Source organism: Lynx canadensis, chromosome E1, assembly GCF_007474595.2.
Source record: "Lynx canadensis isolate LIC74 chromosome E1, mLynCan4.pri.v2, whole genome shotgun sequence".
NCBI lineage: Eukaryota > Metazoa > Chordata > Mammalia > Carnivora > Felidae > Lynx > Lynx canadensis.
The window spans coordinates 59,309,426-59,333,647 of NC_044316.2; the positions used below are offsets into that span (position 1 = coordinate 59,309,426).

The 24,222-nt window shown below is 66.4% G+C and overlaps 3 protein-coding genes across 7 annotated transcripts in view; 1 reads left to right on the top strand and 2 right to left on the bottom strand.

Moving 5' to 3' along the window:
* Positions 1-277: 277 nt before the first annotated feature.
* Positions 278-5,884, top strand: FSCN2 (fascin actin-bundling protein 2, retinal). 2 transcript variants are annotated; one of them, XM_030295599.2, is made up of 5 exons: positions 278-1,213; positions 4,079-4,235; positions 4,865-4,986; positions 5,370-5,537; positions 5,652-5,884. In XM_030295599.2, exons 1-5 carry the CDS (start codon positions 388-390, stop codon positions 5,855-5,857), a joined length of 1,479 nt encoding a protein of 492 aa, XP_030151459.1. In that variant the 5' UTR covers positions 278-387; the 3' UTR covers positions 5,858-5,884. The 2 variants fall into 2 exon arrangements, with proteins under 2 accessions (XP_030151459.1, XP_030151458.1); XM_030295598.2 differs by having other exon boundaries at positions 4,865-4,982; positions 5,279-5,537.
* Positions 5,885-8,364: 2,480 nt separating this feature from the next.
* On the bottom strand, positions 8,365-18,470 carry FAAP100 (FA core complex associated protein 100). 2 transcript variants are annotated; one of them, XM_030295596.1, is made up of 10 exons: positions 18,293-18,470; positions 17,834-17,952; positions 16,041-16,999; positions 14,791-14,947; positions 13,166-13,938; positions 12,932-13,068; positions 11,602-11,718; positions 9,587-9,673; positions 9,159-9,301; positions 8,365-8,854 (listed from the first exon to the last, which is right to left on the bottom strand). In XM_030295596.1, the coding sequence occupies exons 1-9, from the start codon at positions 18,455-18,457 to the stop codon at positions 9,170-9,172; spliced, it is 2,646 nt and encodes an 881-aa protein (XP_030151456.1). In that variant the 5' UTR covers positions 18,458-18,470; the 3' UTR covers positions 8,365-8,854; positions 9,159-9,169. The 2 variants fall into 2 exon arrangements, with proteins under 2 accessions (XP_030151456.1, XP_030151457.1); XM_030295597.1 differs by lacking the exons at positions 8,365-8,854; positions 9,159-9,301; positions 9,587-9,673 and adding an exon at positions 11,387-11,470.
* A 2,675-nt stretch (positions 18,471-21,145) lies between these two features.
* The window catches only part of NPLOC4 (NPL4 homolog, ubiquitin recognition factor), a 61,209-nt gene continuing 58,132 nt past the window's right edge, over positions 21,146-24,222 (bottom strand). For all 3 annotated transcript variants that reach the window (XM_030294930.1, XM_030294928.1, XM_030294929.1), the window contains one exon: positions 21,146-23,473. In XM_030294930.1, the coding sequence (XP_030150790.1) occupies positions 23,316-23,473 (158 nt within the window). In that variant the 3' untranslated portion in view covers positions 21,146-23,315. The remainder of the gene's footprint in view (positions 23,474-24,222) is intronic.

Sequence of the window (24,222 nt, forward strand, 5' to 3'; positions counted from 1 at the left end):
CGCAGGGCCCGAGGCGTGGGCCTGGGCGGCCGCCAGAAGACGACAGGGAGGTGGGCAGCCCCGGGGCGGGCGGAGCTCTCCAGCCGTGCAGGCCCCGGGGCTCCGGCCGCTCACTGGTGAAGTCCAGGAGTGGCTGAAATCCAAGCTGGGGTAACAAAAGGCAGCCGCTGTCCCTAAGCCGGCACAGCTCTGATCCGCCCTCCCACCCGCCCTCCGCTGCCCGCGGGCCATGTAAGAACGGCCCCGGGGGCCCCGCAGCCGCTGGCCAGAGGGCAGCGGGTCCATGACGCCGGCCGGGCCTCCGGGGGACCTCGGGGGCCGTGAGCACGCAGAGAGAGCTTCCCGGGCCCCTCGGGGGCGGGGGGGCGCCGAGGGCCAGACCCGAAGATGCCCACCAACGGCCTGCACCAGGTGCTGAAGATCCAGTTTGGCCTGGTCAACGACACCGACCGCTACCTGACAGCCGAGAGCTTCGGCTTCAAGGTCAACGCCTCGGCCCCCAGCCTCAAGCGGAAGCAGATGTGGGTGCTGGAGCCGGACCCGGGGCGGGGCCCGGCCGTGCTGTTCCGCAGCAGCCACCTGGGCCGCTACCTGTCAGCCGAGGAGGACGGGCGCGTGGCCTGCGAGGCGGAGCGGCCGGGTCGTGACTGCCGCTTCCTGGTCCTGCCGCAGCCCGACGGGCGCTGGGTGCTGCGGTCGGAGCCCCACGGCCGCTTCTTCGGTGGCACCGAGGACCGGCTGTCCTGCTTCGCCACGGCCATCTCCCCGGCCGAGCTGTGGACCGTACACCTGGCCATCCACCCGCAGGCCCACCTGCTGAGCGTCAGCCGCAGGCGCTACGCGCACCTGTGCCCGCAGGAGGACGAGATGGTGGCGGACAGCGACACGCCGTGGGGCGTGGGCGCGCTCATCACCCTCATCTTCCAGAACCGGCAGTACTGCCTCAGGTCCTGTGACAGCCGCTACCTGCGCAGCGACGGCCGCCTCGTGTGGGAGCCCGAGCCCCGAGCCCGCTACACGCTGGAGTTCAAGGCGGGCAAGCTGGCCTTCAAGGACTGTGATGGCCGCTACCTGGCGCCCGTGGGCCCCACTGCCACGCTCAGGGCGGGTCGCAACACGAGGCCCGGCAAGGACGAGCTCTTCGACCTGGAGGAGAGTCACCCGCAGGTGGTGCTGGTGGCCGCCAACCACCGCTACGTGTCCGTGCGGCAAGGTAACGTGGGTGCGACCGGGCCGGCCGCTCTGACCTCAGCGTGGGGGCTCGCTTGGGGCAGTGGCATCGTGTCCGCGCGGGTGGCGACGCATGGTGGCAGTGCACGGGGCAGGGGCGCACCTTGGGCCGCGGGTGGGGGTCCCGGCGGAGGGCTGCGGCTGCAGGGCCAGAAGGAGGGGGTCCCTCTCGGGCCCACTGAGCCCTGGGCGTGCTGGGCAGCGGCTCGAGTGGGGGACGGGCAGTGCCCAGCAGGAGGCGGGCAAGGCCCAGGCCGGCTGCTGCGAGGGGCAGGGGGCTGCCCCCGCTGTCCCCACCCACCCCTTCTCTTCCACCGCTCCATTTTCTGAACTTTACAGGAAACTGGGGAGGGGGCTGAGGAAAGGGCCAGGAGCCAGCAGGAGTGCAGTGGGCAGGGTTCCGGTGCCTACACCAGCCGTGCCTGACCAACCCGGGGGTGGAATGAGGAGGGACCTCGGGGTCCCTCCAGTCTGGTGCCCGCCCACCCCCCACCCCCCCCGCCGGGGGCCTGGGCTTCTTGGGCGAAGGCACGGTCTCTGCCCGGTGGGTGCAGCCTGGTTCTCTGCATCCTGGATCATCGGTCACCTGCCTCGTGTGCCCAAGGGGCCTTTCCACGTGTGATCACACACCTACGGGGTGAACACGGGCAACTGCTGCTTCCTTGAGAAGCTGAGGTTCCGGAGCGGCCCCTCGCTGGGCCCAGGCCGGCAGTCATGGCTGGCCCTACTTGGGCTCCTGGGTGTGTGCACCCTGACCTGGCCCCTGGTCCGGCTGGCAGAGGCCCAGCCACTAGCCCCCTGGTGGGAGGGGGGCGGGGGACAGCCCTGCTGTGGCTGTGGGGGCCCTGCCTGGAGTCAGGGTTCCCAAGGCCAGTCCCGTGTGGGGACGGTCATCCGGCAAACCCCTCCTGCACGCCTGTCTGGACCGTGGCCAGGTCGCGGGGCACAACGGAGGACAGTCAGCCCTTGTCCTTCCCAGCACAGGCCCTACAGTCCAGCCGCACGGCTCTCTGGCCTGCGGGAAGGCCCCTGTGGTTGGTTCGTCAGTAAAACGCAGCCAGGGGCGTGAAGGGCTTCCTCCGCGAGGGTCAGAGGAGGTGTTGGACACAAAGGCGGCCGTGCGTGTTCAGCTGGCGAGCAGGGCCGCGGTGGCACTGGAGGTGGTGACAGGGACAGTGCTGGTGGCGGTGGTGCCGTCTGGACTGTTCTCCCGTCTCGGGACCACCGTGCACCTGCCTGTCCCTTTCACGGGGGAATCCCCTACTAAGGGCAAGCTCTGCCTTCCAGGGTAGAAGCCGGACACGCCCCACGTTCGCCTGCTCGGTCCTTTGCAATAAGCCTGAGGGCATATGACCTGCCCCCCACCCCCCATGTTCAGATGCTGACCTGGCAACCAGTGGCTTGGGGGGGGGGGGGGACACGGGGGCTGCCGAGGCAGCCGGAGCTGCAGGTTCTGCCGAGTGCTGGTGGCTTCATCCCAATGCTGTTGCCGGCCGGGCAGCCCCAAACCCGTCTTCCTCCCCATGGGGTGTCTGGGAGCACCCCACTGGCCTGCACGATCTTTAACCTCCGTCAACCAGAGCCTGCTTGTTTCTGCTGCTTCCACCGCTGGCCTTCAGTGACACAGTGTGGCTAACAGAAATATGGTCCCGAATGGCCCAAGGACGCGAAGTATCTCATATGAGTGCAAGTCTGAGGCCCCGGGGTCGTGGGGTCGCAGGCAGGACACCACTGCCAGTCCAGTGGCGTCATCAAAGCCCTTTGCTCGCTTCTCGTGGGGCTACTCTCCTGGGACGGCTCTGACATCGGGCTGGTGCCCTCATGGTCACAAGACGGCTGCTGACAACAGCCGTGTGAGCTGGAGCCCCTCAGCCGCGGTCTGTCTGGAGGGGTGTGTGACTGGAGATGCCCAGGACGCTGGCCTCAGAGGTGGCAGCGGCGTGCGGCCCCGGCCAAAGCCCACAGCGCCCACGGGCACTGGACACTGTCAGCACTGCTGATGGGACGGAGGCGGTGGAGACAGACCCCACTTTGGAGGGACGGCCTTGGGAGCCGGCCAAGGACCCCAGGTCTCACCCTCTCTAGCACAGGCCCTGCCTGGCGCCCGCCCCACCTTCCTGGGGACAGGCTTGGACGGGATCTGGCCCTGACCCTCAGGCCCCCATTCCCTCCGGCCCCACCAGCCGGACACGCTGGAGGCCAGCCTCGTCCAGAGCCCTATGATGTGTCACATCTCCGGTGCCTGCCCTCTCCCCCCACCCCACCCCGGCATGAATGTCCCCTGTGTCCCCCTTCCAGGAACCCCAGGCAGAGCCTCAGGTAGTCTTGCCCTCCCTCAAGGCTCCTGGGAGACCACACATGTGAGAGGGGGGCTGGGGAGGTGACAGGGGGGCCAGCCTCTGCTCAGTGGACCCCAGGCCCCAGCTGTGTGTCCTGGGCGATGGCTTGAGGAAGAAAGGGACCCCACTGTGCCCACCCAGTGGCTTAGAGTGAGTTATAAATAGAGGCTGGTGTAAGGCTTGGGTCGAGAGGGCAGAGGCAAGCCGATTACCTGACGATTAGCAGAGGCAGGGGATTTGCCGGCACGGAAGGGCCCGGCTCCTGGGGCCGTGGCAGGAGCTGGGCCAAGGACCTTCAGGGAACCAGACGTGGAGATCTGCAGTGAGCCCGCATGGCCATGGGGGCCCCCGCCCTCCGAGAAGTGCCTTCCAAGTCTTAATTCCAAAGCGTTCTGGATGAGAGCCCCTCTGTCTCCAGCGTTGCCCCCAAGCATGCTTTTCCCCACCTTTCTGCTCCCACCCCCCGACCCAGGGAGAGGCGTGAGGGGCTTCCCATATCCTCCCTCCAGGGGTCAACGTCTCAGCCAACCAAGACGAGGAACTGCATCATGAGACCTTCCTGATGCAAATTGACCAGGAGACAAAGAAGTGTACCTTCTATTCCAGCACGGGGGGCTACTGGACCCTGGTCACCCATGGGGGCATCCAGGCCACGGCCACACAAGTGTGAGTGTGTCCCCATCTCCGCAGCACCTTCACTTCCACATCTGCCACCATCACCACCTCCACCACCGTCACAACTGTCACCGTCAGTCACCACCATCACCTCCACCGTCACCTCCATCACCACCACCACTGTCACCAGCACCACCACTGTCACCACCATCACCTCCACCACCTCCGTCACCACCGTCACAACTGTCACCGTCACCACCATCACCTCCACCGTCACCTCCATCACCACCACTATTGTCACCACCACCACCACTGTCACCACCATCACCTCCACCAACTCCGTCACCACCACAACTGTCACCATCACCACCGTCACCTCCACCGCCACCTCTGTCACCATCACCATCACCTCCACCTCCGTCACCACCATCACCGGCACCATTACATCACCCCCATCTCCAGATCCATCACCACCGCTGTCACCTCATCTGCACCAGGAGGACCACTGGGACGAATGCCCACTGGGGTGAGGGGCGGCTCCTAGTGGTGGTGGGTGTGCCAGAAGAAGGCAAGTGTCTCCCCCTGGGGGGGTGGTCCCGGACCTGAGGGGGACGGGGAAGCCTGACCCTGAGCTCCCGGTGTCTTGCTGCTCCGAGGGGACCATGCCCTGCCTTTTCCAGTTCGGCCAACACCATGTTTGAGGTGGAGTGGCGCGGCCGGCGGGTGGCACTCAAGGCCAGCAATGGGCGCTACGTGTGCATGAAGAAGAATGGGCAGCTGGCGGCCACCAGCGATTTTGTGGGTGAGCACTCCTCACCTGTCCTGGGGAAAGAGGGCCGGGCTCTCTGCGCAGAGACCCCGGTCCCCACTAAGAACCCGTTCCTGCCCCCTGCATCGCTCCTGCCACAGTGCTTGGTAACCACAGTCATCCTCGCTGGTCCAGAAAAGCGCTCGGGACACCAGGGAGCAGTCGGAGCCCAGAGCGCCCTCATCTCCTCTGTACATCTGGGGGGACCTGGGGCTCAGTGGCCGCGGGCCCCTTGCCAAGGTCACCAATGGCCGTGGCCCACGGGGCCCACGAGAGGCGCCAAGAGTCCGGGCCCTTTACGTGCCCCGCCCACCTCACCCAACCCGGGAAGGCGGCAGGCGCGGGGTCACCCCTCAGCCCCCCACTCCGCCCCCCAGGTGAGGACGAGGAGTTCATTCTCAAGCTCATCAACCGCCCCATCCTCGTGCTGCGGGGCCTGGACGGCTTCGTCTGCCACCGTCGTGGCTCCAACCAGCTGGACACCAACCGCTCGGTCTACGACGTCTTCCGCCTGAGCTTCAGCGACGGCGCCTACCACATCCGAGGTGCGGATCCCGACGGGAGTCGGGGGCGGGGGGGGGGGGTGGGGCGCGGGCCGGGGACGCGGCGATCGGGAAGGGCCCGGGAGGACCCCCGCCGACCGCGTCCCCCGCCCCCAGGCCGTGGCGGCGGCTTCTGGTACACCGGCAGCCACGGCAGCGTGTGCAGCGACGGCGAGCGCGCCGAGGACTTCCTCTTCGAGTTCCGCGAGCGCGGCCGCCTGGCCATCCGCGCCCGGAGCGGCAAGTACCTGCGCGGCGGCGCCTCGGGGCTGCTGCGCGCGGACGCGGACGCTCCCGCCGGGGTCGCGCTCTGGGAGTACTGAGCGGGCGGCCGGCCTGTCCCCCATTAAACCGTGTCTGTGTCGCAGCGGCCGCGGGCTCCGTGGCGCCACCGGGCGGGGAGGGGTGTACGCGGAGGGTCTGCACCTCGGCCCCGGGGGTCGTTCGGCCTCCCCATCCCTCAGCGCCGGAGACCCAGGGCTGGGGAGCTGGGCCGGGAGGAGGGTCCAGCCGAGGGCACACCACCCCTCCCGTCCAGGGACAGCCCGGACCTTCTCCGGCTCCACCTTGGTTTCCCCCCAACCCCCACCAGCTGCTGTCACGTGTTGGCCACACAGCTGCTCCCCAACACCCAGGGAGAAGAGCCCCCCTTCCACCCGGCGGGACGGGGTGGGGGTGGGCTGCCTGGTCCGAGACCCCGCGTGTTGCAGCTCGCAGGGGCTTCGGGGTGAGGTGTCTGCTCACACTTTTCTCCCCAGGGGCAGGGTTTTAGAAAGCCCTGGAAGCAAAAGCGACCCCACCCATCCCAAGCAGGGATGTGTCTGGCTAACCCTGGGGAGAGAGCCCCTCTCAGCCCCTGCGCCCACTTGTTGCTACCAGGCCGGGAAGGGGGCCCCAGGCCTCCTATTCCCAGGGCGCCCCCCCACTCACAGACCCTGAGCCTGGGCACCTGCGGGCTGGGCTCCCTGTGGCCAGGCTGGAAACCAGGACAAAGTCTGTGGTTCACCAGCCAGCACCCAGAGCCCCCAGCCCTCCAGGACCCCCACCCAGGCCAATTCCCCTTGGATGGGCTGGGTGACCTAGGCCATGAGGTGAGAGCCTAGGGGGAGAAGTAGAACCGGGGGGCTGGGGGAAGGGGTACACGGCCAGGTGGCCCAGAACCTGAAGGGAGGGGAGACAGCAGACGCCCTGCCCCGAGGCCTACATCCCTCTCCAGACCCCGGGCAGCCCCTGCCCCCGCCCCCGCCCCCGCCTGGGGGCCCAAAGCCCCGCCCTCTCCCCCAGTGAGTCCAGCCAGTGTGGGCCAGTTGGGGCTGGGGCACTTTGGGGAGGGGGTTCAGGGCAGGGGGTGCAGAGTGGATGTGCTGGACCGGAGAGGGGAGGAAGGGAACCCGTTTCCCTCCCCTCCCAGGCCCCTCCTGGGCCTGGCCAGCTCCTGGCCTCACCGCCCCCTCCCCCTGCCTTGAGTACAAGGAAGGGCGGGACCCAAGTGGGTCCTTTCCTCCAAGGTGGCTGAGTTAACCCTTTTAAGACCACACACCAGAGCCTAGGGGAGGCAGAGGCAAGAAGCCACGGCCTGCGCTGCCCCCTGGTGGCATCCAGGGCAGGAGAATTGGGGGGCTCATCTGCTCAGGGCTCACCCCGTGCAAGAAGGCAACAGGCCTGCGTTCGCAGGAAAAGATACCCTCGGGGGTCCTCCGGCTCCCCTTTATTGACCTCCGCCAGAGAGTACACTTGGCCCCAGGCACCTGCTGAATGGAGCCCACACAGCGGCTGCAGGGGGGCAGGCAGGGAAAGTGCCTGGGTCACCGGGAGGGGCCAGCTGGGGTGGCAATAAGGGTGCCTCGGCACCCCCAGTCCAAGAAACAGACTGGAGCAGGTGGAGGACAGTCTCTGGTGGCTCGGAGCTGTGCGCGGGGGACGGAGAACCACAGGCAACAGAGACGGCCGAGGGACACCTGGTGCTCAGCGTGGCGTTCCATCCCGGACAGGGCGCCGAGAGGGCACCCGAGAACACGAGACTCCCCAAGCACCCGGCTGGGCTGAGGTCGGTCCCCTGGCCTGTGTCCCATTTGCCATCAGCCCCCTGCAGATCTCCGCCAATCCACGAAGGTTCTACACAGTCCCCTTCTCTCCGCCACGCGTAGTTTTTCTCCTTTTCCGGAGACTGCGTGGTCTGCCCGCCCCCGCCCCCACCCCCCCCCCACCCCACCGGGGGCCTCCCGCCAGCAGAAGCGCTTTCCCACCACTGCTGCTTCTCCATCCCTGGAAGGCCCAGTGCTCAGGCCTCCCGAGGGCGACCCTTGTGAAGGGCCCAGCGGGAAAGAGTGGGGGTGGGGAGCTGCACGCTGGGGACCAGGGACAGCCAAGCAAATGCCAGGTGCTGGGGTGGCGGTCCCAGCACTGCTCTTTCCACACACTTGCGTGCCCACCGCCTCCGTCACTCGTCCCTCCTGCCCTGGAGCAGCCTCCAGTGTGGGGTCCGTGGGACGACCACCCACTCTCCCGGGCTCTGACTGGAGCACCCCACCGGCCCCTCTCCCTCCCCAGAGATGTCCTCGGTTCTCCCCGGGAGGGACTCGCGTGTCCTGAAGGCCGGGTGGCCACTTCACCCCAGTGCTGGGGACTCCCTACTGGCCCCCAGGACCACGGAGAGGCCAATGTGGGGTTCACCCAAGCATACCTGGGGGAGGCCCAGAAATCCCGGTCAAAGCTGCCACCCAACTGAGGAAGACGGCAAGCAGAAATAAAACACAGCTGAAGCCAAGGCAGCTTGACAAACAGTGGACGTGTCTTGCAGCAGGGGGTGCCTCAAAGACCCCATGCGCACAGAAGAGCACCACGTCACAGTCCAGAGGGTCACCCTCCCCAAATGCTAAGTGTGCCAGCACCAGAATGGGAATCAAGCTGGGCCGTCGCCCAGGCTGAGGGAGGCAGCTGGGGGGCTGCAGCCCACCCCGAGGGACCCTGCAAACAATGCGTAGTGCCCGGCGCGGAGTGCGGCCTCGGATGGGAGAATCTCCCGGGGGAGTGCTCCAGCCCCTGGGAGCGTCCTCCCAGCCGGTGAGCTCAGCGGCTGCAGAGAAGCAGGGCTGACGGGCCCACAGGTGGACGAAAGGGTCTGTGGGTGGGTGAGTGGGCAGCCCACCCCACGTCACACCCAGAAACTTTCTCCGGGGCCTGGGCAGGCCACGTGGCAATGCCACCGTTCTGGAGTCCAGACCCCGTTTCCGGGCGGAGGGGACTTCGCTGATACAGCTTCCAGTGCTCCAGGGCAGAGACGGCCCAGCAGGACCACGTGCAGCGGGGGCGAAAGGAAGCTGTCGAAGGGAAAGGTGGGGCCTGGGGCGTCTCGGGCCGGCTGGGGCCAGGCAGGCGGGGAACAGGAACAGGGCCCAGTGCCCCGCAGGGCAGACCGCAGAGACCTGGCACTTCACACCCCACCTCCTCCGAGCACAAGCCCCCCCCCCCCCCCCCAGCAGCCAGGAGCCCTGCGTCCTGTATGCACCCCTCCCCCACATCTAGAGAAAGGGTCGGGGCTGGAAGCGGTCCTTTCTCCATTGAAGACCCAAGGCCCCCGAGTTGTGGGAGGCCCGAGGAAGGCCCAGAAGGGGTGGGGCTCACCTGGAGGGACATCACACCAGGAGGAGGCTGGGGCTGCGCAGCTGCCGGTACACCTGCAGAAGCCTCTCCGCCGTGGTCCGCGAGCTGGCCTCATCGTCTGTGCTCAGCCGGTCCCGCAGGGTCTGCACCTCTCGCAACAGTGTCTGCGGGGTGGGGAGGGGGGAATGGGCAGCACTCAGACTCCCCACCTCCCTGCTGGGCACGGCCCCGGCCCCTCTGGGGGAGGCCCATCCTACTTGGGAGGACAGTCCCCACTCCCCAGGTGGCCGGAGGAGCCCCCGTCCCGACCCTCGACCCTCGGGCTGTGAGTCCTGGCAGGCTCCACTGTGCTGGGGACACCTGAGGCCCTGTGCATGTCCCCAGAGGAGCCCAGCCAGGTCCCGCGCTTGCTGGCCAGGCTGGGGGGAGGCCCAGATGAGGGACCTCACCTCGTGGTTGACCTGGATCTGGTGGAGATACTGAACACGGAGGTCGGGTGGGCCGGAGCTGTGGGCAGCCTGTTCCACAACCATCCTCTGGTGGGGGGACAAGGGGCAGGTGGTTGGAGAGGACACTTCCCACCTCCCATCTGGAGGGGGTGCCTGGGGCCCCATCACCTCCGAGGGCCCCTCTGCATGGTCTGCTGCAGCCCCAGCAGGTTACTTGGAAGGAACGTCCTTCTCGCTCCCCGTTCCTCTGCTGCCCACTCCCTCCCTCGTCCTCACAGAGCCCTTCTCTCCTCCTTGGTGTCAGGACTGGCGCCAGCTGCTGCCCTCGCGGGGGCCACCCAACCTGCCCCATTTGCTTTCTGGGGAAACCCAGGCAGCTCCTGGGAACTCAGATCCAAGCCCCCAGACAGACTCGGGCGGCGAGGCCCCACCAGCCTTTGCGGCAAAGCACTGACATCCGGCAGGAGGTGCCGGCCCGTGGCGGCCACTGCAGGAAGACCATGTGGGGTGGGGGGAGGCGACCGTTACGTGGACCACGGTGTCAGCTGACAGGACAGACCGTGGCCTGCAGTCCGCCTGAATGTTCCTATCAAGGGAGCGTCTGCAGCTCCCTGTCAGGAGCCAAACCTGCCCCCAGCAGCTCAGCACATGACTGTCCTCTGAGCTGTGGTCTTTGCCAACGAACAAGGGAAGAGGAGGCCACGTGGGTGGGCCCTAAGCCGACGTGAGCGGCGTCCTTGTAAGAAGCGTGCAGACGTGCACAGAGGACAGCCGCGGAAAGACACAGGAGAACACGGCTGTCTGTGCACCACGGAGAGGCCTCAGCCTCCAGCACGCAATTCCTGCCGTTCGTGCCCAGGCTGTGGTTGTCGTGGCACCTGGACACGAACGTCCCCTCCCTGCCGGTGGTCGGGTCAGCACGCTCCTTCCCGAGTGCCACGTTAAGCGTCAACCTCCTGGCTGCCGTGCTCGGCATGTCTGGAGACGGCCTGGCAGGAGCGAGAGGACGGTCGAAGAGGCCCCTCTCTGGGCACAGGGAACAAGAACCAAGCCGGGGGCTGGTGTCCCCATCAGGCCCACACCCCTCTGACAGCTCGACACACTCAGGACTAGATCCCTGAGCCACATGTGCCACGGTGGGCACGTGTGCCATCAGTGTTGCGTGGGGGGCACCGCTGGGGTCACAGGCTCCTGAGTAGCGCCCACCTTCCCCAGGGTGCACTGGAGAGTCTAGACCACCACCACTCAGGTCCTCGTCAAAGCCTAAACGCCAAGACCGCGGGTTCTCCGATTCCCAGGTCTGGGATGGGGCCTGGGAATGTGCTCTGGTAAGTTCCAGGGGGAGGCTGGTTCCCGAGCCATACCGCAGAGCTGTCACCATCGGCCGACGGTTACCACCGCAGGCCCCTCTGTGACTGTCAAGGCCTCGTTCAGAACAGGTGGGAGGAGATAGGCCGGCCAACCTCGGAGCCAGAGCTCTGTCCCGCCAAGGGCACCAGGTGGCAGGTTTCATCTGGAACCCGAGGACAGCAATGTGACAGCTCATCCCATGCCAGGTGGCAAAACGGGCCCCAAATGCGTGTGAGAGGTTGGCCGTCACCCCTGCTTTCTTGGCAGAGACGTGGAGGCTCAGAGTGTAAGCACCTTGTCCCAGGACCCACGTTCGGGGCATCTCGCCAGGGCATGGCCTCTCGGCACAGCCAGGCAAGTCGGGAGGCCTGCACGTGAGCGTGACAGGTAGCACACGGACCGTCCTCTTTTGACGCAGTGCCCACGTGGGTTCGCGGACGCGCTGGGGGGCCGCCGGCACACCAGATGGCGGTGCGTTACTGAAGTGCCATCAGCAAAGCTGCCCTACTCACCCCTCAGCTGCCCACAGCTCACCTGCACGACACAAACACGCACAAGCAAAGAGGAGGGAGGATCGTCCTGCAACACCCACGCAGGCAGCCACGGTCCGCCACAGTCCCCTGATCCCACCACCGCACTCCGACCTCCTGAGCAGGCCCGTGTACCTGCAGACGCCCAATGACAGCATGGTGTGCCTGGCACAGATTGGCCAGAGAGGAGCTCTCCACTTGGATCTCCACGGCCTGCATGGGCCCTGCCGCGCACAGGTGGGTCACCGTCACCTGCAAAGCACGAGGAGCCTCGCTGTCCACGCACCGCCCTGCCCCACCCCGAGGGCAACTCTCAGAGGGCCCCAACTCCCCAGTCTGGGCCGCCCCTCCGCAGCCTGGAAGCGGAGAGGTGCGGGAGGGCTCCCGGGCCTGGGCCTCCCCACCTGCCAACTTGTACCTGAGAGCCCGCCACCTGCACCCGACCAGCAGCATCCCGTTGGGAACTGCCGTCCAGAAGGCGTCCCGCTCCCGTGGGACGGACTACAGCCACGGCACTCACTCTACAATGCAGTGACTCTGTGCCCACTCCACCGTGGACAGCCCACACCGGGCATCCCGGGTCACCCGGCAGCAAGGTCAGGGTTTCAGAAGTGAAACTGGGAGGGGACTGGGTGCCCAAAGTCAGCCAAGTGCCCCCAGGAAGTTCTGGGCACACCGAGCTCAGGGTGAAGCCCCGGCACAGCACGGGCAGGCCGGAGGCTGGGACGCGCTGCCTCGCTCCCCACGCAGGACCCAACGGCCCAGGGGCGGAGCCACCGTCCTGGAAGTTCTTCCTTCCGCAGCCTGGGGATGTGCTGGGGTTGCGAGTGCTCACCAGGTCGACTACCCGGCCCTTCCCACCACCTGGGGAGCCACCGTCAGGGCCCGGAATCGGCCCAGGGATGCGCCAACCCAGGCACGCTGATCTGGCCTGAAAGGCTGTGCAGTGGGCGGCCCGCCACCTCAGGGACAGGTGTCTTGGCCGCCTGGGCCACTCTGTGAGCCTCCAACGCTGGATTGCGAGAGTCTGCTGGACGCGACCCCAGGCCTGCCACCGGGAGCATCTTGCGAGGGAAGGTGTGTGCGAGAAGCGTGCTGGCACTTGGTTCCGGGGTCTCAGCGCCCCTGTAGGGCAGGGGTTTGGTGGTTCAGGGCCTGGGGTCAGTGGGGTCCCGGAGTACACACTGTCGCCAAGCAATGCTGGGGCACCTGGCCACGAATTCCAGCAGTGCGTGGGCCCGTCCCCACAGGGGCCTGAAACGCGAGGTCCACGCTGCCACTGGCCCCGCGAAGGCTGTTCCGGCACAAGCGTGCGTCGGGCGGTGCACGTCAGAAACCTCCGGAAGGTTGGGCCCACTACCCTGATTCCTCTCAAGCAGCCCAGAGATGCTGTGGGCTCTCAGACGCCGCTCTGAAAACCACCACTATCGACACGGCTTCCCCAGAGAGCTGACCCCTGGCTTGCCTCTCGGACGACAAGGTGGAGGTCAGTGCCGTCGGGGGCCACTCCCCGGACGGAGGACAGCAGTCGGGCCCTCACGACGTCCAGGGCGCTGTTCTCGGCAAGCAGCCACTGCAGGGTGGTACAGGCCAGGGACACGCCTGGTGGAGAGAGGCACCGCAGGGAGCTCGCACAGGTCCTGGAAGAGGCGGGAGCCCCGCGTCCACAGGCAGGAGCCAGGCCGTCAGCGACACCAACCTGGCTGACCGTCCCCCAGGGCGGCCCTCAGAAGCCCTGCTGACACCTTGATGGTGGCCACCGACGGGGGCGGGAACTTGGCCCGCAGGGAAGCAGGTCCGGCCGGCTCGCTGCCCGGCCCGAGGCGCGCTCCCAAGAAGGTGTCCACAGGGTCGCCAGCGGGGCTGCGCGGGCTGGGGGCCTGCGTGGGGGGCGCGGCCAGGCCAGGAAAGCGCAGGCACTGCAGCACGTCCACGGTGTGCTCGCTCAGGGGCAGGCAGACGCCGTCTTGCTCAGGCAACATGTCGGGGGGGCACCCTTCCAAGGACGGGTCCTCGGAAGAGTCTGGGGGGGCGAGGGCCCCGCCCACAACCTCCCTGAGGCTGTAGTGGAGCGCACAGGACACCGTCACAGGCAGGTCCGGCGCGCCGTCCTCACCGGGACCCAGGGGCAGCGTCACCTCCCGCTGGTCGCCGGGGCCCAGCCGGTCCACGGGGATGGTGTAGGTGGCGGCCGAGCCGGCCGAGTCTGGGTCTGAGGCGCGGGAGCGGGTACGCACCTGCACACACCAAGTCCAGCCCCGGTCCAGACTGAAGCCGCTGCCGTTCTGCAGCCGGCAGGTGGCCGTCAGCACGTCCTGCAGCTGCGCGCGGCTCCAGGCGGTGGCAGTGGTACACGAGATGGGCCTGGGGCCCTCGCGGCTCGCCAGCAGGACGCAGCTCACGTTCATGGCTTCATTGAGGCACACGAGGGCCCGGTTGCGCTGGTCAACTGCCTTCTTCAGAGAAGACACCCTGGAAAGGACGAACACGGCACCTCGGGGACGGGCGAGGAAGCACGGGGGTGGGTGCCGCGTCCCCTCCTCCCAGGCCTGGAAGACACCAGGACCCGGCCCCGGGACGTGCGTCCAGAGAGGAGCGAGGGCCTGCCTCGGGGTGGCTCGCCGGCCCCACCCCTAACGGAGCCCTTTCGAAGGTGCCCCCGGCTGTCTAACTGAAGCCCGGCTCTCGGGCAGCAGGGCCACAGGGGACAGAGGCTGAAGCTGACGGAACCCCACTCGGCGGGCCTGGCCTAGTCCACCAGGCTCATGGCCACGGCCAACCTCGTCGGGGCCACATGGGCCAGGTGGTGCCACAGCAGGGCTGGCCTCTCCGCTGCGTTCCCGGCCACGTCCTGAGCTGGCCCCTCTGCTCCTCCGCAGCAGTGCTGTGACAGCCCAGGGGACGGCAGGCACTACGGAACGGCCTTAAGTGACAGGGCCCGGAGCCTACAGACCGTCACCCCGGGCCACATAGAAAGGCGGGTCAGAGGACGAACCCGCTGGGGCCTTTGTTGAGACGGGGGGGGGCTGAGACCTCTGAGGAGAGGGGACCCCTGGGGGAGAGCTGAGGCGTCGGCACAGAGAGTCTCCCCGATGGCAGGGAAGACGCGCGCGAGCAGGGCCCAGGACGCGGCGGACGTCCCTCCCGACCTCCGGGATGGGACACGACGTGGCATCTGGGGCTCTCACTGGGGTCAGGGGCAAAGCGACAGGCCTGGCCCAAACCGCCACCGCCACCCAGGATGTCGTCCCCCCCCGAAGGATACCAACCCCCAAGGACACGGCACTGGCCTCCACCCGGGCGACAGGCAGCCCAGCCGCTCACCTCTCAGAGACGGTGCCGATTCCAGAGAGCAGCTCCTTAATTTTCTGGCCAGTGTTCACCACTGTCGCTCTGGCGGGGCAGGGCGCCTCGGAGCTCAGGTCCAGGCTACAGGTCATCAGGCGGCCCCTGGCAGACAGGGCCAGGAGCCTGGTGCCACCTGAGGATGGGCACCCACGGGGCCTGGTCAACAGGCGAGAAGGGGCAAATGGCTGGAGGCACGGGACAAACGTGGCCAGAAGCCAGGACCCAGGCGGGAGAGGGGGTCCTGGCGACGGCCCTGAAGAGATGCCGGATGACCAAAGGGCCCTGGACGTGGGCCGGGGGGCAGAGCCACTGCCCACATCCACCTCACGCACGTGGCATGCGGGCCACCGAGTCAGCCCGGTGCGGCTCTATCTTCGACGGGCCACACACGGCAGAGCTGCCTCCAGACCGAAGGGTGCCGCACAAGCCCCTCGTCCTCACTCCGCACCCGCCGGGGCCTCCCCGGAAGCCTGCTCTCTCTAGCACCTGTTCCGTCCCCTCCCGCACCCCCGGGCTCCTGGGGAGCCTCCAGGAGGCAGGCTCCACCTCCTGCGACTTGGCCACCGGTCCCCCAAGCCCAATGCCGCGGAGGCCCCGAGCGAGGCACAGAGCACGCCCAGGCCGAGCCGCTGCTGGGCGCAGCCATCCACACGACCCTCTCCCTGCGGTACGGACACTGGTGAGTACCGTCCACACTGGCGTCACGGGCCTCGCGCACCATGTTAACGAGAGCGCGCACTTCGCTAACCGCGGCGCCGGGCCGACCCGGCAAAAACCCTCTGCGGCTCTATCTGGGGAAAACACAGGGGCAGAGTTCCGGGATGCCGCCTGCACCGGGGCACAGGAGGCTGGCCAGCAGGCCACACGGGAAGCAGGGCAGGCGCCTCCCACCTTCAAAAAACACCACCTGCCCCTCCTTGGACCACCCACCGCAGGAGACCCGTAGGTCACCCAGGTGCAGACCCCAGCCGGGGCGAGCGGCCGGCCGCCGCCGCGGCCCCCACAGGCCACACACGACCAGACACCCCGTGACCCAAAGGAAGACAAGTACCGACCCCCAGGCTACTCCAGGCAAGGAAACACCTGCCTGTCAGGTTTACGAAAGGCGCGAAGGAGACGGAGAGGGGAGGACGGGCCAGGTCGCAGGAGAGAAGACAGCCACACGGAAAATTCCACCCCCCGCCACGACAGGCTCCGGTTTTCCAGGTTTAAACAGCTGCTCGTACCTTCAGGCACCTCGGACAACACGGAGAGCGTGACGACGCTGCACACGCTTAAGCTGGCTGGACACAGCAGAGAGGGCAGGCTTCCCGGGCCCCTGTCAGGCTGCACGGGGTCCTGGGGGGCACCTCCCCGAGCCAGGTCCACGACACAGAGGTCCGAGGGGGTGCTGTGGTACACACGGCTGCCTCCGCCACAGGCTGCACACAGCACAGGCCCTGGGAGCCGGTACTCCTGCAGCTCCGGCACCAGATCCCCCGCCTCGTCCCAGCTGGCCTTGACGGCCAGCACCCGGCCGTGGCGACCCAGCGCCACTAGGCAGTCTGGGTGTGTGTCCTCCACGTTCTCGCCCGAGGACTCTGTCCTCAACGCTCCGATGGAAACAACGGGTTCCTCCAGGTGATGGAGAATCTTGACAAGGGCCTTTGGGTCACCAGGGGCCAACCTGGAGGTGACCAGAGTCTTCAAGACCACACAGCAGAGCTGGCCATCAGGGAGACCACAGAGGATCACAGGTGATTCCAAGAGGGAGGCGTCAACTCCAAAGAGCAGCCCAAAGAGGGCCCGTTCCAGCGTGAAGCCCCCAGAGCCCGGCATACGGCCACACAGCCCGCTGCAGCCCGGTGGTGACACACAGCACAGCACTGGGAGGAAGTGGGGGGCTGTGGGCTCCCCAAGGCTCCCAGCCAGAGGGCTGGAAGTGGACAACTCCACCTCGCCGATCTGGCCTGGGGGCCTGGCGTCCTCCCCTGGACGGTGACACCGGAACAGCTGTACCTTCCACTGGGCACGGCCCTGTGCCAGGGTGACCAGTATGTCATCGAGCACAACAAAAGCACACAGTGTGGCATCAGGGAGGATGCAGGCATCTGGGTCCACGGGGATCACGGGGCAAGGGGGCTCGCCGTCCTCACTGTCCTCATCATTCTTGTCGCTGTCATCCCCGTCATCTTGGCTCACAGACCTTCAAGAACCAGGGGACTGTTGGTCAGAACGTTCATAAGCTCTCTTCCCAACAAACCACCAGCGAGCACACGGGGCACAGAGTCTCCACGGGGAGTGACCTTGGTGACGGGGTTACAGCCCCTCAGCAGTGGGCAGAAGGCCCCCCAGGGAGCAGCTGGTCTGCCCCACTACCTCCCACCCGCCCGCGGACTGTTCTGACCAGTCACCCAGGGACACATGCGACGGGATATATCCAGGCTTCCAGAAACGGGATGCCAAAGGAAAATTCTCATCAGTGCAGAACCATAAGAGCCCCCGGGGCCTAGGCTCTGAATCGCGGCCCCCACCTTTTTAGGTCCTAAACCAGCAACGACCAGCTGCCTGCGTCCAGCCTCTGCACTGGTACCTGGTTGAGGCCTAACTCCTCAACATCGGTCCCCCCCAACTGACTCAGGGTTCAGGGTGCCTTGGCTGTGACTGCTAACCACAGGGGCCCACCTAAAAAGTGTGTCACAGCAGAGGGGACAGGGTCCTACCTCAGGCTGCACACTCTACAGCCTAGACCTCATTTAGTAAGGGTTCTCCTCCAGCAGGAGCCTGCTAGAAAATGTAGACGCTGGGGGCTGGGGGCACCCAAGACTTCAGAGCCGGCCCCGGGGCCCAGCAGCCCTACAGGGCTGGTGGGTGCTCACTCTGAACCTAATCCAGGGGGCAAGCAGAAGGTACAGGTCGCAGCAGGCACAGAAGCGTGTTTCAGAAGACAGGGTAGGGAGGCCACGGTCCCAGACAACCACAGTCCACCTGAGACCATGTCAGCCTCCGCCATGAGGGCTGCCCAGTGACCCCTCTTCACCTGCTCGCCTGGTCCAACGACACGCAGTAGACGCCTTTCTGGGCGCACAACACGTAGAGCACCCCGCCGAGGGCCGAGAGCTCCAGGTGCCACACCCGACCAGGAAACCTGAAGACGGCCTGGACATCGGAGGGAAAGCGGCGTCAGGCCGGCCGCGAGAAGGACCGAGGGGAGGCGGAGAGCGGCACCCAGTCCTTACACAAGCTCCTCAAAAGCGCCGGCCCCTCCCAAAGAACCAGGACCCCCCACGTCCAAGTCTCCTCACCCTCGGAACCCTGTCCCCTCGCCCCGCCCCCTCGCCCCGGGTGGCCTGTCCCCCATGTCCTCCCCCGACCCCGGGCTCCAGACACCCGATACCTCCCCGCATTCCCGGTCCGGGACCCCCGCCAACCCCTCCGCCCGACAGCCCACCACCACTCCCCGCCCCTCCCGGGCCCGAGGCCCCCGCCCGGCGCTCACGGTCAGCAGATTCCCCTCCTGGTCGTAGACGTAGACGAGCTCGCTCCCGGTGGACACGAAGATCTCGGCGCCGCGGCATAGCACGCGGGGCTTGCCCGCCGCCAGGCCTCCGAGCGGGCAGCGGAAGCCCGCCAAGTACTGGACCCGCGGCGCGAAGCCGGCCATGGTGCCGGCGGAGGCTCGGGGGACGGGGCGCTTTACGGCCGCCCACGTGGCGGCGCGACCTCCGCCGTAAAGCGGTCCGGACGGGGGCGGGGCAGGGGGCGGGGCGCGGGGGCGGGGGCGGCTCCGCGCCGGGTGCCGGGTCCCAGTTTGGGTGGCAGGCTGGGAGGCCCCGCCCCTGCGAGGAAACTAGTGGGCACGACGGCTTGGCAAAGGGCCCGCGTGTGTAAAGCCAAGCGCGGGGAACCCCAGGGAATCCCGCCCGTGCGCCGCGCGGCCCCGGGCGCCCTCGAAGCGGGGAACGCCGCGGCACCTCCCACGCCAGTGCGGTGCCTCGGGGCTGGTCGGCCGGGACCGAAGTCGCGTCGCGCCACCCCTGTACGCCGTGGAGCCAGGCAGGGGCCGGAACTCCGGGGAGGGGTTGGGGGGGCCGGGGCCGGGGCCAGCGTACCGCCTCCTCTGGGCAGACGGTCCACTCCTAAAGCGATTTTGTGGGGTTCCGGGGAGCGGTTGGACTTCTTGGAGGAGTCCAGGGCTCCCGCAGCCTGGGCGTTCCAGGCCCGAGGACGGGTCACCTCCCTCTGAGCCCACCCCAACCCCAGGGTTTGAGCTAAACATGGACAGAGGTGCCCCTCCCTCCGATCCTGGCCACGAGTTGTTCAGGGTGTGTATTAGTTTGGCTGGACAATGGGGGCAAAGGATCATGAAGAGGAGGGTATGGCTAACCAGAAATCGGGTTGGGTGTGAAGTGAAGCCAGGGCGAGACACCTCTCGTCCCCACCACCCTGGCTGCCCCTCTCTCTCCACATTCCCTGGGGCTTTGGAAGTGCTCACCAGAGAAGAACCAAGAGCTCTCCTCTGGATGAGTCAGGAGGCCCAGAGAGTCCCTGAAAGGTGCCTGCAGACGGGAAGGTCAAATACATGCCACTCCTTGCCAACGGGAAAATCTCCAAGGTCAGAGACCCAGGAGTGAGCGAGGCATCTGCGGGGTGCAGCGTAGCACAGTACGTTGAAGGGGCCAGCTGCCAACTGTTCCCCGGGCGTGGAAGTTAAACTGACATCACCGAGGCTGCCGTGTCTGCCAAAATGCACAACCGGTAGCAGTTCTAATTGGCCTTGCTGAGGCGGGCACCCCCCCCCCCAAGGGCAGCGGACAGCCACCGCTCCACGGTTTCCGGGTGCTGGGTTGAACACAACGTGAATGTGACCCTCGCAGTCTGTCGTTCGCCCTTTTTGATCCCAGGTGAAGTCTGGGCTGGAAAGAGATCACGGCCTGAGCTGAAGTTGGACTGAGCCACCCAGGTGCCCCATAAGCCTTCATAATTGGAAAGTGGGGGCAGGCTCCTTTCCTGTGCCCAGGGCCCAAGGCCTGTCTGCCAGTCTGACCACTATTCCTCTTGAACTACCTGCCCATATTAACTCCCATCCCAGTCCTCCCAGGCTGTTCCCCAACACCGAGGAGCTGTCCTAGAGAAAATGAGCACATGGGGAAGTGGATCTAGGAGGTGGGTTGAGCTGGGCAGGCCTTCCCGCACCCCGCCCAGGTCTGGCCTGGACGGCCAAACCCTTGGCTGGCCAGGACGACCCTGCAGGCGCTGTTGGGCCAGGTCACTCCTCTGTCCCTCTCCCTCTGCTCAGGAGGCCTAGCAGGATCCTGGCCCCAAGCCGGGGAAGCCCACACTGTGATGTGAGGATTTATGAGCAATGCCCTATATAAACAGAGGGGGGCCCTGGGTGCTGACCCCTGGAGTTTACAGACACGAACACAGGGCTGAAGGCCAGCAGCCTCTCGTGGGTGTGCAAGGTGCACGCTCCCGCCAGTGCTCTCTGTGCCAAATCTGGGGGCAGTTCAATCTTCCTAACGTCAAATGACACTGCCAGCCTGGGGGGCGAATCCCTGGTGTGTGCACGGCAGCAGCAGGCCCTGTTGGGCCCCCTCACAGGCAGCACGTCCCCTCGGCTTGGTTTCCTGAGGTGGGGGTGGCTCCCCTCAGATCCAGCAAGTGCAGCATTCTGAGGCGCACCAAGGGCCGCGTATGGCAGTGACCCCAACTCGGAGGCCGTGGTTGGGAGTGTGAACCGCACGCTGCTCGGAGCAGCCAGGCCCAGAGGCACCTAGGGCCCCCCGACGTCAGCAGGTGCCGTTTTCTATATACTTGTCCAGGGAGCAATGAGTCACGTGGCCCAAGGACTGGGTGGTGCAGACAGGTGTGTGTGTGTGTGTGTGTGTGTGTGTGTGTGTGTGTGTGTGTGTGTGAAGGCGGGCACCTGAACCCCAAGAGGGAGTGCCTCCTGGCCGCCGTCATGCGACAATTCAGGACAGGCAGCCTGTCACCTCCCGGCTTGACACCCCTACACCTGTGCAGTGGAGGGGCTTCCAGACTGCGTCCTTCACCTGCTGCCTGACACCAGCACCTGTCCCCAGACAGAGAGACCTGGGAGCAGCCACGTGGCTGACAGGCAGGGAAGCGCCCGAGGGAGGCCACGCTCTCCTCTTCCACCGGATGACACACCACAAGTCAGTGCCGGGGAGCCCGGGCAGGGGAGAGGGCTCCTCCGTACGAGGACAGTGACGTGCAGAGAAAAGTGAAGTCACGCAACAGGAAGCAGACTCCGACACAACCTGCAGACAGAAGCTCGACGCGCAGGGAGAGGCCTCGGGGCCCGGGATGACAAATGGGGAGCCCAAGAGTCGCTTCAGGCGTTTTATTAGTTTCCCGGCAGGGCCGGAGTCCAGGTAACGCTAACGCAAACCCAACTGACGCCCACCTGTGAGCCCCAAGCGGGGCTGGAGCGTGAGCACCAGGAGCGGACCAGTCAGAGGAGGCCGGGGCGGCCAGCTGTGTGCACCTGGGCGGGGGGGCACGCGGTCACCCCTCGCCTGGTGACGAGAGGGGGGGTGTGCGCACAAGGGCAAGGAGGATGCAGGCGGGGCCGGGGGACCCTCCCCTGGGCAAGAGGAGGTGGCTGCACTGCCCACGGCCAAGGCCTCTGGCAGGGCGCCCCCCCACCCGCATGCTGAGCTGAGTCTGTCTATTTGGACGATGAAGTAAAGTGCGTTACTGAACAAAGAGTGACTTGAAACCAGAAGCAGAGAAATCACAACACTTTTCCTTCAGCTCAGAGACGGAAGGAAACGAGTTCTGCATCTGCCAGAACTTCAGAGTGAGGAGACTGTTGGCTGAAGAGAGACGGAGAGCAGCAGGTGGGTGAAGGCGACACCAGGAGAACCGGCGGGGGCGGGCCCGGGAGACACACAGGCTGAGCACAGGGTCCCCCGCAGCCTCGCGTCGGATCACAGCGGCCAGACGACACGGGGCCACGCTGGCGGGGACTCTGTGGTTCAGGCCGGCCGCTCCGCACCTCTCCCGCCACCCCCCACCCCCAACCGATGGCTCTGAGGCCAGACCCACCCCAGCTGGCCCCTGGCCTGGAGAGCAGACAAGTCTCGTGTGCCCCATGCCCGGTGGACTCGGAGGTTCCGGGCACAGCCCTTGCCACAAAAGCGGCCAACACGCAGAGAACGGGGCTCTCTGTCCCCAGTGCTGCGGGTAAGGGAGGATCACACAGGCCCGCCTCCCACCCCCGGGGCAGAGACATGAAGTCCTCAGCACGGTCTGCGTCCGGGTCGGCCTCTCGTGGGCATCGTGCAGCGAAGAGACGTGGCCGGCATTAAGGCAAAGAGGCATCGGGGTGCCGCCCACAAGTCCCCGGGGACCCCAGAGCACACGTGCAAGGTCTGACCTCGACCCCTGGCAGCGGCCCTCCCTACAGGCCGGCCCCCGCTCTCTCACGCAGGCTTGCCGCAACGGCCACACACCACGCAGGCGGCTGGGGGCCGGCAGGGCAGTGGGAGGAAACGGTGCACAGGGCAAAGCGGGTCCTGGACAACCCAGCTCGCCCCACGCAGGCCTGGTCCGAGGCCTCGGGGAGGGGGCAGGGTGGGGTGGGGGGAGGCGATCCTCGGCGGAACCACCGCCGCCCTCCTGCTGGTCCACCGAGTCCGCAGCTGTGGCGGCTGTGTGGCTTGGCAGAAGAGTCTCAGGCACTGAGGTTTACTTCCAAGAACTGACTGTGGGTTCCCGTCCACCCTCGCCCACCCTGTGCCCACCCTGTGCCCGCTCCCAGGGACTCGGTATGGGAGGGCAGGAAGTGGAAACTAGTCTCTCTCACTCCCCTTTTATGTTGTTTTTACCTTAAAAAGAAATAAATAAAAGTCTTCCGGGCAGAAATTACTGATAACTGTTATTACAACCAACGCAGACTTTAAAAAGCCCCACCTGGATGTCTGGTGAGAGCGAGAAGGGTGGGCAGCAAACTAAGCCGCAGATCAAGCAAACGGTGGGTCGGCGAGCCCGGTCCTGCTCACGTTCCGCCAGACGGCGGCTGCTGGCAGGGGAGGAAGAGGCCTCACGGGCAGGGTCTGCCCAGAGCGACAGGTACGGCGGCCACCAAAAACTCCCAACTGGAACCACGGGAGGGGCAAGAACAAAAAGCATCCAAAGGGAAGGGAAGAGAAAGCTGGATGGTGGCAGTAAGGCCTCGGCGTCCCTCCCAACCCCAGGTGACGATTCCGAGGCGCCCGGGGACTTCTACCACCTCGGAGTCCGGCGCGGGGCGTCTGGGGGGGGGGGGAACCACCGTGCCGCTCCGCTAGGAGGCTGCTGCCGGCCCGCAGAGCGCCAGGCTGGCTCTCCCTCCACGGAAGCCTGGTGCTGAGAAGCTTCGTGGGTCGGAGACCCCAGGGCAGCCCCCCTGCCCCGCCCTTCAGGGCTGCCCACCGCGGGGCGACGGTTGCAATGATCCCGGCTGCAGAGAGAGGCTGCGGTGGGCCGAGTCCTGCCAGCAGGGGCCGGGGGCCCTAGGTCCTAGGGAGGCTACACATCTCGCAGTGGCCGGTGCCCGGCTGGTTCATGAAGGTGCAGTGCTGACAGGCCCACATGGCGGCCGTGGCAGCGTGCGTGGAGCCGCCCACGGCTCCATACTCCTGGAGGCCTGGAAGCTGCACTCCGACCGTGCCTGTGGGGGGAGAGAAACGGCCACTCGTCGTGGTTCGTCGGTAGCGGGTGGGGCGTGCAGGGACGCCCCACCCGCCCCAGAGCTCTCCTGCACCGCCCCCAGAGCAAATGGGGGCTCGCAAAGAAAGCACTACAGGTAGGGACGGCCTGGGTGCCAGGACCCCCGCTGCGAGTCCCCTGCTCGCACACAGAACCCCGCTAAATACACGACACCGTTGCCCGCAGAACCCGAAGCCGTCACCCGTGACCAACTCTACCCCACCGCCACCCTCCTCGTGTGCCGTGTCCATGGCGCCCTCCTTCCTCCTGCTGCGTGTGGGCTCTTTGTGAGAACACCGGTGCTGGCTACCCACTTCCCTGGTGATGGCCATCTGGCTCGTTGACAGTTCCGAGCCGTTATCAACAAAGCTGCCATCAACGTGCTTGCACGCACCTCCACGTGGGCCTGTGTTTTCACGGCTCGGGTGAAAACCTAGGAGCAGGCTCGCCGGATCCCAGAGGAAGTGACCGTTTACAAAACGCGGCCAGACAGCTTTCCCGTCCTCACCAGCGTGGGCGAACTCGCGAGCACGTAACACTGCCAGTTTCTCGTCTCAGCCACTCTGCCGAATGGGTAACGGTCTCTTGTTTATTGCACTTTGCGTTTCCCTGACGACTAACGATGGTGACCGTCGCCGTTACCTCTTTTTGTGAAATGTCTCGCCCGGTTGTTGTGTTTTTAAATTCGAGTATGGGTGACGTACAACTTTC

Excerpts from the sequence above, each read along its gene's own strand:
- FSCN2 (XM_030295598.2), top strand. The coding sequence starts at position 388 with ATGCCCACCAACGGCCTGCACCAGGTGCTGAAGATCCAGTTTGGCCTG. Across the intron at positions 1,214-4,078 it reads CTACGTGTCCGTGCGGCAAG|GGGTCAACGTCTCAGCCAAC; the intron begins GTAACGTGGGTG and ends TCCTCCCTCCAG. Across the intron at positions 4,983-5,278 it reads TGGCGGCCACCAGCGATTTT|TCCGGGCCCTTTACGTGCCC; the intron begins GTGGGTGAGCAC and ends AGGCGCCAAGAG.
- FAAP100 (XM_030295596.1), bottom strand. The coding sequence starts at position 18,457 with ATGGCCGGCTTCGCGCCGCGGGTCCAGTACTTGGCGGGCTTCCGCTGC. Across the intron at positions 13,939-14,790 it reads ATCGGCACCGTCTCTGAGAG|GGTGTCTTCTCTGAAGAAGG; the intron begins GTGAGCGGCTGG and ends CGTCCTTTCCAG. Across the intron at positions 11,719-12,931 it reads TCCACCTTGTCGTCCGAGAG|GTGACGGTGACCCACCTGTG; the intron begins GCAAGCCAGGGG and ends CGTGCTTTGCAG.